General features: G+C 44.5%; 1 protein-coding gene across 8 annotated transcripts in view; it reads left to right on the top strand.

Annotated features, from left to right (window-relative positions):
* The window catches only part of FBRSL1 (fibrosin like 1), a 518,137-nt gene that overhangs the window by 482,561 nt on the left and 15,725 nt on the right, over positions 1 to 19,851 (top strand). For 4 of the 8 annotated variants that reach the window (XM_050714122.1, XM_050714126.1, XM_050714127.1 and 1 more), the window contains 5 exons: positions 7,401 to 7,797; positions 9,292 to 9,545; positions 13,589 to 13,749; positions 16,244 to 16,294; positions 17,218 to 17,313. In XM_050714122.1, coding sequence (XP_050570079.1) covers positions 7,401 to 7,797; positions 9,292 to 9,545; positions 13,589 to 13,749; positions 16,244 to 16,294; positions 17,218 to 17,313 — 959 coding nt within the window. Of the gene's footprint in view, positions 1 to 7,400; positions 7,798 to 9,291; positions 9,546 to 13,588; positions 13,750 to 13,840; positions 14,056 to 16,243; positions 16,295 to 17,217; positions 17,314 to 19,851 lie in introns of all 8 variants that reach the window. The other 4 variants (XM_050714121.1, XM_035556713.2, XM_050714124.1 and 1 more) reach the window with 2 other exon arrangements.

Raw genomic sequence — 19,851 nt, 5'->3', positions numbered from 1 at the left:
AAACGGTGCCAGAAGCAGCATTGCTAGGAAAATGCAGTGTGACTTACTTTGGGGGGATTTGAGTGGTGATCCTCCTTCTTTGTGTGCTGGCCCCAATCCTTGTGTTTGGCACCCATTTTCATTCAGCTCCTGCAGCTTCGGAGTGTCGTCATGCATGCTTACAGCTAACATGCCTGGATAGAGCATGGAAAGCTCCCAGATCTCCAAGAATAAAACATTCCATTAAAGAACCATAAAGCAGCAAATCAGCATCAAGTCTGTAGGTCTTTATGCTGTTGCTCTCCATTTCTTGGGGAGACGGTGAAATCTTCCCATGCTGCAAGCATTTGCAACAAGGGGTCTTATCTGCGGAGCTGGCTAAGGAAAACGTTTAGCATAGGGCTTTTTTTAAACCTTCCTTTTGCTTTGCAGAGTCCAGTAAGCTTTCTAGTGGAAGTGCAGATTCCTCTGTGGAAGTACCGGAGTAAATTCAATCTGGCCAAGTTGAGGTTTTTAGTTGGGTGAGAAACTGAGTTGTGTGTGTAAGGACCGAGGGGGCAGTGGTGGGTGCAGAGCATGGGTGATGGTCAGGGTATCAGGAAGCCTTTGGCTGCATCACATTGCTGGGGTGAGGTGAGCAATCCGTGGAGGGAACAGGCATGGGGAGTGCCCATGGGAGGTGCCCGTGCAGCTGGAAGAGGAGAGAGAAGGAGCCATCTCTGCTCAGGTGTGCTCCTAGCACGAAAGTCTTCAAGCATGTCAACCCTTCACTCTCTTCAGTCATTGCCTTTGTGTTAAAAATGTGGGATGCTTTCCTTGTCGTGACATTATGAAAACGACTTGGAGATATTTCACTTTTAAACTTGGGTGCTCCAGAAAGGAGAGGGGGGAATTAAAAAAAAAAAGACACACTTGGAAGTTAATTCTGAGGACCAAGCTGACAGCTTTTTGCCACTGTTGCTTTCTTCTAGTTTGAAAAGCTGAAGGCTTGTTACAGCCCCAGCATACAGCAATCTAGCAGGTTAAATGACTTGGGCAACACAGTTTATTAAAACTGGCAAGTGCTCGCTCCAGTTCTCTTCCTGATAGTCAAGGCTGTCTGCGAGAGTAATTGATAGTGGCAGCTGTTCGGAGGGTGTTTCAGATTGCTGCGAGACGATTTGACTTGACAGACAGCTCCGTACAAATGAACGGAGCAGTAGGGGCTGAATCGGGCTGGGTTGTGGAGGAGCTTCCCCCTGAAAGCTGGTCACGGCACCCAGCCCAGAGGGATGGGCTCAGGGAGGGAGCGAGGTGAACAAGGACAGACCTTCTCCCCACGCTGCTCCAAGTTCAAAGCCAGGCAGGAGAGCTGTGCTTACACCCGGCTGGCTCTCATCTGTGAAGAAACACTGACATTATTTGGGGAACATCCACCAGAGGCACGTTATGCTCTGAGAAGCCCCTGTCACATAAGAACGTTTTTGACACAACCTAACGTATGCAGTAGGCTGCTGTCACAATGGAAATCCGGCCTTTGCTTCCTAATAATGTTAAAAACGGTTCGGCTACACACCACAGAGCCTTCCAGACAGCGTTTTTATGTGGGAGTCCCAAGTCTTTTTCTTATCTTGAGCTGATTTGCATTAAAATAGGCAGAGGAACTTGGTGCCCTATGTCAGATAGCTGCTGTGTTGTAGCTGTTTGCCTCCTCACCCTTGCAAACCAACCTAATTGTCTAATGTCTTAAATAGTGCTACCTTACTAAAACATAATGAAAAAACAATCCATATAAAAGCAAAATCCAGCTGAAGATAAAGAATTAGCACTTAAATATTGATTTTTCAATTGTAAAGCACTCTGCCAGCATCAGTGCTATCATTGCTGATGCAAAATGCTTTATTCTCACTTGGGCATGTATATGTTGCGCATCCACAGTACATTATGCAGCAGTCTAAAAGCTCAATTAAAAAAAAAGGTTTTGCTGAAGTTCACCAAATAAGTTATTTTAGTAGTTTCTTTGTTTTGCCCTACTGCTGTAAAATCGTGCTGTTCTGTACTGGCTCCTAATGCTGATGGTTCAAAACTCATCTCTGGGACTCATCAGCCAGCTCCGAAATACTCAGCTTCTTGCCACATATGTCCCCGTAATTCCTGCGGTGATGCTTTTGCAGCATTTCTTGCTGGAATTATAATATGAAACGGGGTTCATAACAGCCAGCCTGGCTTATGTCTGTTTTCAAAGATGTGTACAGGGTGGATAGATAGGCTGCAGATGGTGGTGGTTGTGTTTCTTGGGAAATTGCCATTGGTAAAGATGTCATTGATGGATGTAGGAAAGGAATTTCTTTCTCACATCACCCCATCACCCTTGCTGTTTGAATACGAGGGAGACTGCAGAAAGACTGCAGAAAGACGGCTGAATGACTCCACTTTCTTTTTTTTTTTCAAGAGACAAAGGAAAGGCATGCAAGCAAGATTAGATTATTTCCAATCACATTGTACGTGTGTTGACAGTCCCCTTTCAGCAACAACCAGCAGCTTGCAAAGAGCAAGAGGGAGCACTGGAAATGCTATTGCCCTAAGTACTGTTTGTATAACACAGTAACTGCTTATTGGAGTCCTCAAAGCAGCCTTTACATGTTTAATCCCTTGCACTTGAGCTACTCTTAATCAGCTTGAAAGCAAATTCCTGTAACAGAAAGGTTTAATTTGTGTCTGGGACTTTCTGTATTGTATTTAGCCTCCAATGCTGTGTACTTACACGCTGGCAAGCATGTCACGCTGTACAGCTGTGCGGATGGGCAGCACTTGTTTATTCCAGTCACAGATTTTAAATCCAGTGAAATTTCATGTTGGGTCCATGCTGATGGTCTGTGAGGTTCACATGATTCCTTCTGAAACGTACTTTTTGCAGCAAATTCAGCTGTAGTTGACTTAGGGCTTTTACTTCAACTCTCGTTTTTACTGATTTCCGGCAGCAGTAGCTAAAGCTCTCTGTGCTTTTAGAAGTAATTAAAAGTTTTCTTTACCAGTTAAACTGGAATGGGACGTAGCCCAAGTCACAGGAAGGCTAGGATTTTGCAACACTACAAATGATGGATCGGTTGATTCAGGAGGCAGGAATGGCTAAGCTCAGGCTGGTTTTATTTACTATTTTTTTTGTTAGAGCAGCTCCAGTGCTTTCTTCCGTCTCTCGCACCAAGTCATCATTCATCCCAGTGAAATCAAGACATGTCCCACTGTCTGTTCATTTAAGAAGACCTCTCAATGGAAGAAGTCCAAAGTGTTTGGTTAGAAAATAAACAAACTTGGCATGCTGGAAAGGGGTAGCGCTCCGCATGGTGGAGAATGGCAGATGTGATCCAGCCTTCCCAGAGCAAGGCTGAAACATGAATCATTGCTAATGTCAGATTTCCTGTGAAGGGACGAGCTGAACTGACATGCGTTCAGGTTTAATTAAGGTTGAATTATTGGAGCTGACTGTCAAGTCTTAGGCAAATTGGCTCAGCCTGTTATCATTAAGCATGAAAATGACTCTAGGACTTGGTTAAAACAAACACATTTTTGTCTCTAGAACTTTGTGGTATGGTCTGGTGGGTCCGTGCTCTTGTCAGGGTAGTGGTGCTCAGCTCTGTGCTTCCTCTGCTCACAGCAGATGAGGAGCCAAAGCACAGAACTTTGCAAAAGAACCTCTGTAAAACCTGACCCAGCTGTGACCAAGATAATATCCAGTCTCTTTTCTGGGGACGTTTCCATGTGTGACTGGCAGTCAGCCTGGTCGACTGGAGGGAATTTGGGTGTATGAGTGTGTAGTTCCCTTAGAAGGGGCATGTGGGCATCCTACGGAGAAACTGCGAGGTTTGGGATCCTGATCAGAAGGGGCAACACCTCTAGTTAAAATCATGAAAATTAACTTTATGAGGGAGTTCAGAGAAGGGAGCTCAGAAACTTTTATGTGAACAGAGAGTAAAGTGTTGGATTGGAGCTTTTTGTGATAGGTATCATGAGAAGGATCTGGTTAAGTACCTAAGAAACGAGGTAATTGCACCCTTCAAATTCATCATTTCTTTCATTTCACAGTTAAAATGACCTTGAAATTGTCAGGTTTCTGGAGACCTCTGGAATACAGGTAGCTAGTGGGTGGGCGTTGGAAACAGGCACTGAACAAGCAGGAGTGTTGGTAGAAGAGTATAAAAGGAGGGAAAGAAACCAGGACACCTGCTCCCAATGAGCATAGCAGATACACTCAGAAATAAAACATGTAGAGTATGTCCTTCATGGCGTGGCACTCCACAGGGTTAGAAGTGAAGGGTCTTAAGGTTCTGCTGACAAACACCTTTTGTTTTTACTAGACTAGAGAGGCAAGTGAATGAGATGTATTTCTATTTGGGCATCTGCTTTCCAGTTTGTCTAAGTCTATTCCACCAGAGACTTAGGTGATACACCTAGAAGTGAGAAACTCCCCTTCACCCATGGCAGTTCATGCTCAAGTCAGCCACATGAAGCAGCTTCTCTCTCTCGTGCTGCATCACAGCCATCAGAAGTGGAAACACCAAAGTCACCAAAACACCTGGAATCGCCCACCTTCCTTCCCTTGTGGTGGCTGAGAAGGCTTGGGGATTTCGCCCACATGCTTAACCACACTTGCCCATGATTTCACACTATAGCACTCCTTTCTCAGTGCTCCTGCTTTTGCTCAACGTGGTTATGAAAGGAGAGGAGACATTCTCACTCATGCCTGTAGCATTTCCACAGGAAAAAAAAAAAATGGGTATTTTCATTAGATGTTGAATTGTTCTCAAGAGTGAAACACAAAAGTGTTAGAGTACTGCAACCTGAGACATGCAAGTTGGCAGCAGAAATCAGTCATGTACCCCTAATGCTAACTAATGCAACCAGGCTGGCTGGTCAATTCAGCCAGCAAGGGAGCATGAGATTTTGCTTTGAGAAAATTGCAAATGAGAACTAATGCCGAAACCGCAGGGAATCAATAGTTGTACATAAAGCTGGTCAAACAGCTGTTTTTAATGTAGGACTTTATTGATTCGTTTTGGATCTAATTGACTTTTTACTCAACTAACTTTTGCGGTGCCAGTGTGTTTTGAATATACACCATTAGTCTACATTGCCTATAATTACACGATATGAAGTTTAACTCTGTAGGAGGAGGCCTGTTGGATGGAAGGAGCTAACAGGCTCTCAGGAAACCTATGGTCAGGAATGAAACCCAATTGCTTTTAATGGGTAGCTCCTGAAAAACAGTGGGATCTGCAGCTGTGAGTACACTGCCTCTAAAATGCAGCGTGTGGACCCCTGGCTTGACTAGTCAATGACAAGTTTTCAGTTTTTGGTAACAAAATCTGAGGACAATTTATGAACACAGATGGCATTGTAAAAAATATCGGTGCATAAAAGCAGTGAGAATTTGATTTTAGAAATGAATTATTTGTCACCCTAAATAGCATCAGAACCAAGTCTGTTTAGTTATATCTTCAAAACCAGGGTACCTGTGATGCATGAACTGGCATTTGAAAAAGAAATCCACTGAAATGAGAGATGGCCTTATATTTGATGTAGTGAATAATTAGGACCTCAAGACATTGTGTCAAACCTGTAAGGTTGTATAAGGTGCAGGAAAGTACAGGGCCAGTCATACTTGCTTCCAGCCAAAGCACTGGTGTGTGGAAATGTCTGTTCCTGTTATTTGCAGTCTGAGGCCACGAGCCTTCAGACTTATTCAACTGATGAATATAGTTACCTACATTCATGTAGTTATCTTATTCAACTGGTAAATGCAGTTATCTATATGCTTCTATCATTCTCTCTTCGCATTCTGAAAATATATATGGATGTGGTTATGGATCGGTTGGTTTACGAAGGGAACGGCGCAATGGTGGGAGTACAGGCAGAGCCAGAAGCAGTGTAGGAAGCTGACTTGTGTCTCACGGAAGGAGACGCCATCACCACGCGGGCATTTTCTGTATAGAAAGCGAGCTGGTGTTTCACAGGGTCTGGTTCATCGCTGGCCTCTTCTTGTCTAATGGTGGCCCTGAAGTGGCTGAAGCCAAGGCAGCAACAGCTCTGGCTTTGCGCAGGCTGCATTAGCAAACGCCTGGTCAGACCCTCTGCACTGCCAGAATTAGCTCCCCGTGTGTGTTGTGTCTTATTTCCACACCTCCTACACCAGGAACTGGCTCCGTCCTTTGATGAGACAGGAACATTTCAAAGGTGGAATTTGTTCGTGAGGATGTTAGGAGCATGTTAATGAGTGGAGGTAGCATCTCCTGCATGTCTGCAAGCCAGCTGGATGCAAACAGCCCCCCCCAACAAGTTCTGGTGGATAATAAAAGCACGTACCCTGACTGGCAGTGCTGTGCATGCGTGTGAAACACATGGACAAGCACTGGTTTTGTAAGCTTTTCCTGTGATTATGGGTGTATGTGCGCTCAAGTATACACAGATTCTGTTGAAAAGCAGTTACAGTGGGAGCCGAATCTTGTTCTCGTTGGTCCTTTTGGGTCTCTTTGGCCTTTTGGATACAGCTTGATCTGAAATCTGTATCTTTTCCTCCCTTTTCCCATTTTCTTTCCAGCTTTTAACGCTTTCTTACTGCCATTTTAGCTTAATTCAGAAAAAAAGAAAATATTTGGTGTCATGAAAGGAGTAATCCCATATGGAATTCCCACCATAGGTGCATTTGGCAAGGTCACAGCATTCCTTATAGCTTTGACGTACCTTGCATACAGGTATGTGCAATACTGAAGGTGAGATAGATTACAGGTAGGGCCTCAGTGCACCTCTGACTGAATTTTTCAAGCCTTCTCTGTTCCATTCTTCCACCCAAGTGTGTGACCTAGGAATGGCAACGTCACAGCTTCACAGCAGAACTGCCCCATCCCTTGCTACACGAAGATCCCAGGTAGCCTCCTCCTAGAGGCTTGTCATTAATGATTAGTGCTTGGGTCATGGTGCCTCGTTACTGTAGTTGAGCCTAAACACACTGTAGATTACCTGGAAAGACCATTGAGAAAATGAAATGCCTTCATGATCGGGCTTGTGTTCATGAGTTTATTAATGGCCTTAAATCTGACATTGAGCAGGAAATACTGCAGCAGTAACTTGAGACATGTTCACACTCCTACTGTACGTAACCTTGGGACTCTGCAGAAGTCACAAAGCTATATGTTCTTTGTAGTATGCATGCGTTTAATGACAGCTAAGTCTTTTATGCACATGCTAAGGAGTACTGACCAGCCAGTCAAGGACGGTGGAAGGGCAGACACACAAACACACTTCCATCCTGTAAGAGCAGTGCTCCCACGATGCTCCCACGAGCTGAGACTTGACTTGGTTTGTATCAGACATACATTCTACCCTTCAGAGAAACAAACACAGACCTTTCAGCATGTGCCTTGTGTTTTTTCTTGTTGCTCCTTAAGGTCCCACCTTGAATGACAAGCCAGAAGCGAAAGCAGCCAATGTCCCAAAGGTGTCTGGGCTAGAGCGGAGCCGGGAACTGAGCACCGACGTGCCCTTCGCCCTGCCCATCCCCAGCCCCCAGCCAGTAGCTGCCGTTGTGACTTCTACTTCCTCAGCGCCCACGTCAAGCGCCAGAGCAAGCCCGCTGTTGAAGAAGGAGCCTGTGATTTCAGCACCAGCACCACCAAGGCTCACGCCTCAGCCACAGCCTCGGCCACAGTCACAACCTCAACCTCGGCCGCAGTCGCAGCCTCAGCTAATACCTGAGCTTCGGACCCAGCCTCCGAGTCACATCCCTCCACCTCTCAATTACCAAGTGCATCACCAGGTGGCCCACAACGGACTCAATAATATCAGGTAGGGGAACAGGATGCTCGAGTCAGCTTTGTGCTACTGCGAGGTAATGCTTGTTTCAAAAGGGATAGAAATTGATGGGAAGGGAGCCATCCTGTCTGGGTAAGAGGCAGATTTTCCAGCAGTGGTGGATAGCTGCATTTGAAACGTGGTGGTAAATGCTCCCTTCTGGGAGAAAGGCATGTGGAACTGTGGGGTAAAGTTCCTTCAGGTCCAGTTTCTACTGGAGTTGAGCACTGTCCTGTCTGAGGCAGCCAGTTCTTGCCTTAGAAATTTAAGGTAGTTTGAGTTTGAACTCCCTCGTTTTGTACTCAGGAAAGACTTAGGATGAAGTAGGCAGTTTGTTCATGGTTATTCATTGTTTTGTTGGTTCACCAGCATCCGAAGCGGGGTAACTATATCAGAAAATGCTGTGCCCCTTAGAACAGTATTCCCATGTAGGCTGAGAAATCTGCTTCAATTTGACATGTTCAGATCTAGCAGGAGGCTTAGCTTCGCTGTTTAAATTGCCTCCATCCAGTAAGTAGAATGGATGAAAATGGTATGGAAAAAGAGTTTCTGGAGAGAAGAGTTTATCCAGTCAAGTGAAACCTGTACAGTCTTTTTGCTTGTTCAGAAAACATGCCTCCCAGACCAGAACTAGACTAGTTAAACAAGGTTAGAAAACTGATTTAAAACATCATATTTGGCTGTGCAAGGGTCAAAATACGACAGAGGTCTGCCATTACATTTATATTTCATAGTATCCTGCATTCTTAAGATCTGTCTTGGTTGTACCCTATAAATGCTGCCATAGTATAAATGATAAATAATATTCCAAACTATTCAGGAGATCTCAGAGGTATATACTGCAACAAAGACTGCTGTTGTGGGAATTAAAATAAATAATAACCGCAGTGATAATGCCTTTCACCCCACGAAAGTTCGATCACTTGCAACAGAGTAATAATAATAAAAAAGATCTAAAATACAGAATTGTTATGAGAGTAATATATTAACGTGATGTGTGTTTACATGCTTGTGTGGATAGAACAGCACAGTAGGCACAGCAGATAAAACTTGGTCCCCAAGTCGCTCACGCTGCGTAGCTCCATATACCCAGAGTAACAGAAATTAGAGTAACTGCATTATACGATCACAAGGACGCACATGGCCACTGCAAGGTCATCAAAGGCTAAATAAAGGTGCAAAATCTAGCTGACTCTGGCCTTCGTCAGTGTCTCATAGATAGCTCTGAGGTTTGTAACCCGCCCGAGCACCAGAGGAAATGTCACTCCAGAGAGCCAAAGCCCAGTCCCAGTGGAGAAGTTCATTAAGATTTGTTACTCTCTCCACTGCCATTCAAAAACAAAAAAAAATCAAACAAAAAATGGGGGGAAATCAGTGTTAAATAGTTGTGTTGTTTCTGGTAGTGTATTTCTTGCACTGTTGCAGTCTCGTATTGTAACACACTTTCTGTCTCTCTCCCCTCTCTCCCCCATCTTTTTCTCTCTGCAGCCGGAGCAGCAGTGCTAGCAGTGCAACAAGCATCAGCCTCCCGAAACACCTCCCCCTCTCTCCCCAGATTCCTCCGCACCATTCCTCCGGCCCGGCCCTGCCCCTCTCCATCTCTAATCTTGCTACCTCGCACTTCTCTCTCAGATCGCAGACCCAACACCAGCACCATCCGGCCATGTTCGCCACCCCACCCACGCTGCCACCTCCACCAGCGTTACCCACCAACAGCCTCGTGATACCAGGTCACCCTGCGGGTAGGTTCCCGTCTTCTTCCAGGGCTGATCTGCCGTGCATGCACTGGAGGGTGTTGAGAGATGGGCTGGCTGGTGGGCAGGTAAAATAAAGCGATACAGACACCTCCACGGGCAGTGTGTGCTGGAACTGTGAGAGTGCGCATGGAACAGGTAGGAGACCTGGACAGGCTTTACCAGTTGAGAGACTGTAGAAACAGAACTGTAGCTTCCTGTGAGAAGTCTTCAGAATGACTTTTTCCACAAAAACCTCTTCCAGAGCATGAACTATTGATTGTGGCATTCTAGTCATCAGACATTTTTTAGATTAGCAAAGAACTGAAGTTTAATTTGCCATTCTCCCCTTTTTTCCCCCACTCTAATGAAAACCGCAGCTACTAGAACCAACTTGGAAAAAAACAATGTTTCTAATCAACCCAGGAAGTTGTTCTAACTGAACAAGTGGGAAGCCCCCACACTTATGCCCTGCTCCAATCCTTCGAAAAGCAGCACATCCTGCCAGCCGAGCAGGATCCTCTGCCTGTGGCAGCACAAACTCTGTGTGTCTGTGGGTGCTTGGCCTTTCTGTATGAGGCAGAGAGAGCTCAACTGACAGCCTCTGCTGTTCAACACTCACTGTCTTTGCATCCTTTTAAAAAGTTTCCTTTGTTCTCCCTGGCCCCAGTTCCATTGTCACTTCTGCCCTAAATGCCCTCTTTATAGCTTATCCATTATCCTACAGCTGTCCCTGGAAGAGACCCTGGCAGCTGGAGACTTCCCTGCAACTTTCACTTGCTGGGGCCTCCTTTTGATCTGGCATTTGATTCTGCAGCTAACTCAGCAGGGATTAAACAGGACAAGCATTTTGGAAAAAAAAAATGCACCCTTCATTTCCTATGAAGCAAGTTAAAGGAATAAGGAAAAGGCAGATTTGCTGCTGAGATTTCTGATAGCTTTGCATCCCCTTGTTTTTTTTCTTTCAGGGACTAAATAATGTGCCATTATTCTGAACTACTTCTTTAAATGAGAGAGAAATGTGAATTGGTCCAAACGGAGCTCTCAGAACGATGATAGACAAAAGTGCTGCGGGTTCCTAGCCAGAAGCAGGACCACATAGGCCAAAGCTGACGGCTTTCACAGGCCCTGGCACTATCTAGAATTTCAGCCACATTGCTGGGAAGATGTTGGCAGCACTGTGGGAGACCTATTCATTGCTTCCCCTGTTTAAGGCAAAGAACTACTGTGATGGAGACTTTGAAAGAATTGCGAAAGGAAATAGCAATGTGCTCACTAAAAGCATGATATTGCGGTCACTGAAAGCAAGTATGTTTTCACCATTAACTTCAGGAGGTGCAAGATCAAGTGACCTATTCACATTCAGCAGCTTGCCAGGAAACGCTAACAGTCATGCTCCTACTAAAAGGATTTCTCCTGCAATTGAAGCAGGAGAGGCCTAAGTTAGTGGAGGGAAAGGTCTGGGTGTCTAACCCTACAGACAGTGAAATGACCCGTCTGCATTATATGAAAAGCCTGCAAACTGGCACATCATAAAATCGATACAGAGCGCTGCATAGCCAGCAGCTTCTGTTGTCATTCACATAAAAGTTTCTTAAAAGCAAACAATATTGCTGAGCAGCCTTGGAGAGCTAGGATCCAGCTGCCACTAGCAGCATGGTCCTTGTTGTGCTCTTTGAGTGCATGTGTGCTCTCAGTAAAAGCGCCAGCTTAGAAAAGCCTAAAAGAGGGTATGGCCCTTTGAAGTCTCCTTTTGTTATCTTTTTATTCCTCCTACTTCTGAGGAAAAAATGTCCTTCCTTTAAAGTTGCTTTGGCACACTTGTCACTGTTACCAAGCAGAGCACCAAGTTCTTCCATTCAGTGATGGTACTAATACAGATCTCTGAATAACAAAAATGCACTTCTGGTGCCATTTCTTCCTTTGAAAACCTAAAGCTTATGCAAGTAACGTAGGAGCAACCCTCATGCAGGCTGCTGTCCTCTATTCAAGGGCACTAACAGCAGCTCCAGTGTATGACACAGGAAACACCGGTCTTTGTGTCTTGTCTTCTCTTCTGAATGTGAGGGTACCTAGCAACATTAGCGGAATTGACTTCCTTCTTCGATGCCCACCTCATGTGTGCACACTTGACTGTAGTGTTTGGGCATTCAGAGGTCTGCTCCCAGTTACATTGTACATGGCGAGATCCATAAGACAAGGCATTGCTGGTAGGCACAAGAACTTGGTTCTAATTTACCATTGCCCAGAGCGTCTCATGGAGCTGGGTTATTACCCAACAGACCTTACTATGGAGCAGCTACTCCTCCAAGTGCTACACTGCTTCTCCAAACATCTTCGGGCCTTTTCTTGTCCTGACAGAGGCCAGAGTTGTGGTGCATTGCTATGGGCTGGAGCCAGCTGCAAATCTATCAGTCTGGCTTCAAGTCTCTTAAAGAAATCGGATATCAGAACACTTAAAACTGCCAACTTGCTTTTATCTCTCCCTCCAGAAAAACATAAAGTGGATTATCTTGATGCTAACAGAAGGATTTGGTTTCTTTAAGTCATGCCAGATTTAAATGCATAAACAGACACACATGAAATCATATTCATATTCTCTAAAGATGTTAGGTTTTGGTCCTAAGTGTTTTCAGCCTTTTTTTTTTTCTTTTTTGAGGAGAACCCATTATAGATTCTTTTGGTCTAGTGCCTTAGTCTTTAGTATCACAAGTGTATGTACTTTTTGCTCTCCATTTCTGTCCATATGTAAATATTATTATTATACAGATTGTAAAAGTACACAGTACCTGCTCCTAGCAGCACATTATTACTCAAAAAGCAAATGAATTAGGCATCCAAAATTTGCCTTCAGAAGTGACTTTCAATAAGATGAACACTTCTAAGTGGTAGCAGAGACCTTGAAATTCTAGATCACAGTGCCTATCTTTGAAGATCTAAACAATGTATTTGCAGAAAGTGAGTTAGATATTTCTAGTGTTACTCTAAAAACTTTAAGTGAAAGAAATGCCTGTGAAATATGAAATAACACTTTAAAGTGCATGTATTCATTTGACCCTTTATATTCAGTGCTGCAGCTTAAAAGGTAGGTTCGTGTAAGTTCAGTAGCGAGTAGGTCAGTCAGGAATGGGTGCGTCATCTGCAGCTGGTGACACAGGTTGCTCTCAGCTTACAAAACATCCAACATGCTGGATGCTGACCACGATTTGAAGCTCTTAGGTAAAATCGCAGATGGATTTAATTGATACCACCAGACATTTCTGGGCAAGCGGACATTTGTTCTTATTCTCCTCAGTCACATCATTTCTAAAGTGCTGTATCTGCCACTACCCTAAGCTACATTCACATTGGGTGTAATTTGGTTATTCCAGAGGAAGCTGCTGAGGAGACACCACTTGTCATGTGGTGGAACATCTTGTTCCTGCAGTCTTTGCAACCTTCTTGCAGGTCTTGAGCCAGTTCAGTGTTTCTCCTCTTCCTGCTGATTCCTCCTCCATATTTTCTCATAGGAGAAAAACCCGGAGGCAAGGACAAAAAAATGACAATTACAGCCTGCTAGAAATTGTGGAAATTGACTGCTTAGTATTTAAGACCTCAAAAATAAACAAATAAATAAATAAATTTGCAAAGAAGGCCTCAGTTTGTAGGATGGATGTTCCTGGTCGCTGTTTGCATGTCTTGGGGCTGAGAAGGGGGAGGGCGGCACGGGGACCTGTTGAGACGCAGCCATCAGAGCAGGTAGCTTCCAGCCACCCAAGCCCATCGTTACCTCACTACCTTGTAGCCCTTGTCAGAACGGTGCCTTTCAAGTACGTATATACGTTAGCGTAACGTGAATCAGGCCCAACATCCCTTTTCAGCACACACATACGCTTCCGAATTTAAAAACTTCCGAGGAATCAGGTCGGTATGGGTCATTTGAAGCCCCGTAGGGCGCGTCCCGTCGGGCGGGGTGGCGGGGCGGCGGGCGGGGGAAGCGGGCGGCCGCTTGCTGCCGCCCCTGGATGATGTTTTCTGCTGTGATGACTCATGGTGTTCTCTCTTGTCTTTAGATACCAGCCTGTTGATATCATTCAACCAACCAATCATGTATTGCCAGCCTCATTCGGGGATTCTGATTGGTACTTTGTCACAGGCATCTCTCTTACCTCCACCAATGAGTCCTCACGTAGAAAACCACCACAGCATGACCTGCAGAAACAGGGAATGCCAGGTGAATATTGACTCTTTCTCCTCCGTCTTTGTGGTACTCACAGGCCCACGGGCCTCTGTGTCTTTTTTTTTTCTCTCTCTCTCTCCTCTAGATCACGAACTGCTCAGGCAAGAGCTGAACAACCGGTTTTTGGTTCAGAGTTCGGACCGGGCCGCTGCCTCACTTGGCCCGGTGCCGCTGCTGAGAGCGGAGTTTCACCAGCACCAACACACGCATCAGCACCAACACACCCACCAGCACACATTCACTCCTTTTCCATCCAGCTTGCCCCAGACGCCGCTCATGCCGCCCTCTGCACCTCCCATGGTGCGTACCCCAGCCCAAAATGTGAGGATAAGTAGAGCATCTCTGGTCAAAAAGCCTAACCCACTCTTGTCAAAACAAATAAAGCAGCGGTCCTCTTCGTTTCAGCCAGCCGTGCTGTCCCTGCCCCTCCAATGAGGCCCTGGAGAGGCAGGCCCAGCACTCCCCCTTTCCATCCACACCAGGCCCCCAGGTGCCCCCAGGGTGCAGGTACTGCACCCAAGAGACAAGCCTGGAGTCCCTGTAGTTCCCCTTCCTGCGTGTCCCTCTGGGTACTTCAGTTCCCTTTCCTCAGAGCCACAAGCCTTGGCACACCAAAACACACGAACGAGGGCACCACAAATCGGTGGCCTCTGGTACAAAACGCATCCCCACAGCTGCAGCGCCGTCCATTCTGGGGCAGAGTGTGCTGGCATACCCGGAGCTCTTGCCATAGCTCAGCAGCTCTTCTGTTTGATGCGAGTGTTGTCCCTCTTCCTCCTAATTCCCTGACCTATATCAATTTTGGCATTTACTGTTTGGCTGCCTCAACAAGCACTAATTTGTGCATGGCTGGTTCTTGTGGAAGAGATCCTCCTGGCCATGTAATAAGCTTTAGTCTTCTTCTATTGAAGCTGCTTGTAACACAATGGGGCTTTGCTGCAGCTGTTAAAAAATTGTTAGAGATCTGCTACAAATGGATTTTGTCAGTACTTTAAAATGCACTCTCCCATTTCTGGCAATTACTTTGTTAGGCTGAAAGAACAAGATTCAGGTTTTTTCCCTCTCAGTTTCACACTGTGTCTAAAATGTAGAAGCAGCCATCTTCTCCTAATGCTAGCAAAAGCAAGAACTAACAGCAAAAGCAGCATTTGGGAAGGACTACCAAGGACTCAAGGAACATAGTGTTTCTCACTTTTCTTTCCCATTGTTGATTGCCTGATGACATTCTTGGGTTGTAATCTGCTTAGCAGTGAGACAATTAAAGTAATATCCTCCACTCAAAATGTAGCCCCAGGTGTTTGCTCAGTGTACTCATGTGTAAACACCTTCTCCTCTTTTCTTGATCTGCGTAAAACAATCTTGAAACTTTTCTCAGAAATCTCCTGTGTTATTTAAGAATCCTGACATCTGATCCTGCCAACAGCTCCCTTCCCTCCCACCCATGCCCCGTTGATGTCAGCCTTCATAGCAAAAACAGCTTGTAAGGCTCTTTTGTTATATTTCACTCACATCTTCTTATATTCCACTAGATCAGGTCTGCTAATCCCAACACCAGAGAAGAGTGTTGAAATTTACAGCTGCATGTGTTTGGTAATTTATGGTATTTACACTGGAGGGGACATGGCTCCAGTAATAACTGTAATTAATAAAATTACAAATCTATTCTCCCGCACGTAGAGGAGTGCGAAACAGCAGCTGACTTGCTAAATAAGCAGCTTTTCATGGGGTCCTACAACTCCCTTTCCCTGTCTCCTTCCCCGCTCCCTCCTCCCAGCAGAATGTACATATTGTTCTAAAATGCAACATATATATGCTTTGCTTTTGCTTCCAAGGTGGTACAGGACAAATGGTCATGAAAATAAATACGGGGCACAGACTGCACACATGGAGGTGTTAAAACCCCGTGCTGGAAAGGCAAAGGTTAACAATCACTTTATCTCCAGGGAGCTCTCTCTTTTGCAGAAGAGGGAGAATATAGAGATATTTGTGCATCTAAAGCAATTAAACCCTTTTCCAAACAATTTTGGCACTTACAGGATCCCAGAAAATAGGGAGCAGGTATTTGTAAAAATTGTGGTCTAATGGAAATGATCGTTCCCCATCTAGTCTGTGACCTGGTCAGTGCTCCAGGGGCTGATCCCAGAGCTAGACCTGGAGCTGAACTTGCCTTTCACTGCCCTGCAGATACCAGGACTGTTCTCTTCATAGTGAAGGAACCACATCACATAGTGCCTGCTAACAAGATTCTGCAGCGAGACTCAGCAGCACCCATTGCAACGTGGGGGCTAGTGCCCTTCTCTCCCTGTTAGCTCTGGGAAATCAATCAGCTCCCCGATGAGCAAGTATGGAATAATCAGTCAGTTCTGCTCTGTTAAATGCTGTGCAGATGGGTCATGATGATTTGTCTGTGTTGAAATCCTAATGTGTCTGTTACTGTCGAAAACAAACTCACCTGTTTTCCTTTTTTGTTTTTCTCTTTTCTTTCCAGTTTGACAAGTACGCTCCCAAATTAGACAACCCTTACTTTCGACATTCCAACGTGAGTGCTTATTTTTCTAGGTGGTGTCTTTGATAATGGTTCTGCTTGCTCTTTTGCTTGTTTTTGATTGATCAGTAGTTTTTGATTCATTCATTCTTAGAGCTCTTTTTTTCTGTCTTGATTTACTTATTTTTAAGGTACAAAATTTTCTTTAAGCTTTTTTTTTTTAACCTTTGTCTACTGCATTTCTGCTGCTGTGGCTCTGTAATGCTGTGCCTGGGATGGCAGGGAATGCGCAGAAATGGCTAAATCAGTGGTCACTCCAGTATCTTTGCAGCTGGTGCTTCTCACAGTGCAGCAGCCCAGAGTGCATGGCTCTTTCACAAGATTTTGCTCAGGTCACAGGAGTAAGTCAGACTGGTGGTTTCTTCCTGGTGCTCCCCACTGCTCCAAAGCACAAAAACTCTCTATGTTTTGGGACTTGGAAAACTGCTGTATGTGCTCAGGAGAGGCCTAAGCAAAACTTTACCCACTCAACTACAAGGTGGTATGCATGTTGCCTGTGGTTAGTGTGCAATACAGCATCTTGTGGTTCTTTTTTGCTTTGAGAATGATACCAGGTCACATTTCAAAACAGGATCAATTTGTTTACTACTGTAGAAAAACGCAAAGTTAACCAAAAGTGAGCATAGAAACCAAATTACTCCAATTTCTCCAAGAATGGTGAAAGTTCTGTGCTTCCTGCAATAGTTCCACGAATTGTAAAGGCACACTTCTTCAGCACTACTAAGAAAACTCATCAGATGAGTACATTTCCCAAGTTTTGGCTTTGCTCTTAAAAAAAAATTAAAGCAAATTTAGTGTGTATTTTCACCGTGGCACTTGTCCGACACAGTACTATTTTTGTATGTGCCAGCCTTGGCACCTACCTCCATTATTGTTCAAGTTGTCCTGTGACATAAGCATCTCTTTTTCTTTTGTAGTTCTTTCCAACCTATCCTCCAGCAATGCCTGGAATGCCACCCATGCTTCCACATTCAGGTCCCTTTGGGTCACTTCAGGGAGCATTTCAACCGAAGGTACAAACTTCTTCTTTGAAGGCTTTGTTCTTTTGCTGGGAGAGAAACTGTATTCAGAGTCATGTCTCTGGTGATTTTGTAGCCCATGATTTAACTAGCGGAAGTGCAACACAGGGTTGGAAGCAATCACCCCACAGATCTGTGAGCATCCTCTGCACAAAGCAGCCAACACTTGAGCAGAAATTTTCTCTTGGCACTACAGATTGTTCCTTGGAAAAGGATGTAGTGGTTCACTTGGGAGGTCAACTGAAACTGGAGAAGTATACAGGCAAATGCATTATTTGATTGACATATTTACAGCTAATAATAGACCAATGAGTCCCAAATCATTTTATAAATTTAACAGACTGAGATTGCAAAAGATACACTGTGTTTATTTCCAGAAAGAATGAGAAATTGACTGTACAAGTGTGGGAACAATAGGGAGAGACTGCTATAAATGGGTAGAGCAATTTGAAAGAGCTGAATTTTTATTCCCAGCTCCAACACTGTCTGACCTTGGGCAAGTTGCTTAAATCTTATGTTCCTCAGCTTCCTCATCTATAAAGTTATCTTGCAGTGGGTTTATAAGGGTTGATAAATGCCTGCAAGCCTCTTTGAGATAGTGTTTGAAAGGTGCACTGCAAACGTAACGTATCATTACAACTAGCACTGATTGGCATTTGGAAATGTTGCCATGATAACCACCATTTTCAGTGAATTCTGTGATGTGCACTGTTTTTTTTCTCCCATACTTGTTCTTGTTATTATCTACTTTATAATATACAGAAAGTATTAAATCCCTCCAAACAAGAAAGATTCATTATATCTATATAGCATTTGTTTGAAAATAGAGCATTTATTCCATTTGTAAGGTGCCATGTGTTTGTCTTCCTTACCTACAGTGGTTTTAGAGATTTCTTACCTTGAACTGCATCTCCATAGAGCCCTGCTACTGTGTTAGAGGACGTTATGAACCAGCACTGTAGCTTGTCCTTTTCTGTTTGCATTTGCGTGGTCCTTTCCGTAGCCATACCAAGGAGGTCTGTGTGGTGTGCTTTCCTCAGCAGTGTCACTGACAGAGTGGAAGTCAGTAATTAGCAACCACTGCAAACAAGGCCTCATGCAATCTTCCCAATTCATTTCATTTTTTCAGTAGAACCTGGAGTACTTCCTCAGCGCCCATTGAATCCTTTAGATTATTTTATTTCCTGGATAAATGGCAAATAGCAGAGCCTTTAAAATGGCTTTTTTTTTCCCTCTAGTAGTGCTGTATGTAATGGCAACAGACAAGGAAGAATAGCAGTTGCCTCTAAGCAGAGGGAGCAAGAGGGACAGAACATAGATAGCCCGTGCTGGGATTGTTGCTAATTGTTGCTGTCCTTGCAAGGAATGCCAGGGGTTCCCTACAGACCCCAAGTTGTCAAGATCTGAGCTTTCCTTCTCAGGAAAAGCTGCACAAATGAGGTGGAAATGGCAAAATTTTGCTTGCATGAAAATAGGGTTCAGTTTTGCCATAAGGCCACTGTTAATAAGGAGTTTCTGATACACCAGCAGCATCTTTGGGCTTCCATCTTCACTACAGAGCTTTATAGATACCATCTCACTGTAAAATGCCAGTAGACCAAAGAGATTGCACAGCAAGAAAGAAAACATGAGCACAGACCCCTTACATTTTTAAACAGTACTTAGTGCTGTATTTTAATTCATTTTAATGATAGATACATAGAACATTTTCTAGCTTGAGTTTAAACAGCACAAGGTCACATTCTGGTGCCATGGTTAATCACTAACATCACTTGATCTCTGGACAGTGCAGTATTTACCTGCAATCTTAACAACCAAAAAAAGGGGGGTTGGGGAAAGAGAGAAGAAAAACAATAGGTTGAAAAGTGAATCTGCCACTTTGGCACATTGTTTTCCAGTTTTCTAGAGGAGGAGTTGAACTGCTGGGCAAAGCCACTCAAGTCTGTTGCATTGTTACTGCATCATGTTTCTGTGCTCTCTCCCTCCCAAGCTGTTTGACTAAAGCCTTCATAAACAGTACAGACCCGATGACTTAGTTTTGGCACACTGAATCCTGCACTTCTTGCTTTCCATAGCAGAGGTCTTGGTTCTGTTTTTCCCCTTCCTGTGTCAGTTGCCTACAGCTGTGTGTGTAAATCCACTGCACATAAATCCAGGCTGACGGTAGACTTCTCAGTTAGTTTCCCAAAGGCATTTCTCACAAGCTAAGAACTTGAAAAGGTCAGAAGTATTCAGTTTACTTTGCTGGAGGAAGCTTTCACATCTTTCTCCAGGGGACAAAGGGACAGGATGACACCATGCTATCTTAACGTGTTGTGATCTTACAACTCTTGCCTGTGTGATAGCTGTAACTTATTTGCCACCTTATATATACCTCAGCTGTCAGACAGGCCCCAAGAGCTCAGATCTGCCTGGGGAACTTGTTGACATACCTACACACACACAAGAATCCTCTTTTTAATGAATCTGGAAGTTACGTAGTCCTAGACAAATTAAAACCACCCACACCCATGATTTTACTCATTCCTTGTA

The sequence above is a fragment of the Cygnus atratus genome, chromosome 17 (genome assembly GCF_013377495.2).
Source record: "Cygnus atratus isolate AKBS03 ecotype Queensland, Australia chromosome 17, CAtr_DNAZoo_HiC_assembly, whole genome shotgun sequence".
NCBI classification, from domain to species: domain Eukaryota; kingdom Metazoa; phylum Chordata; class Aves; order Anseriformes; family Anatidae; genus Cygnus; species Cygnus atratus.
This window is presented reverse-complemented; position numbering and strand designations above follow the sequence as displayed.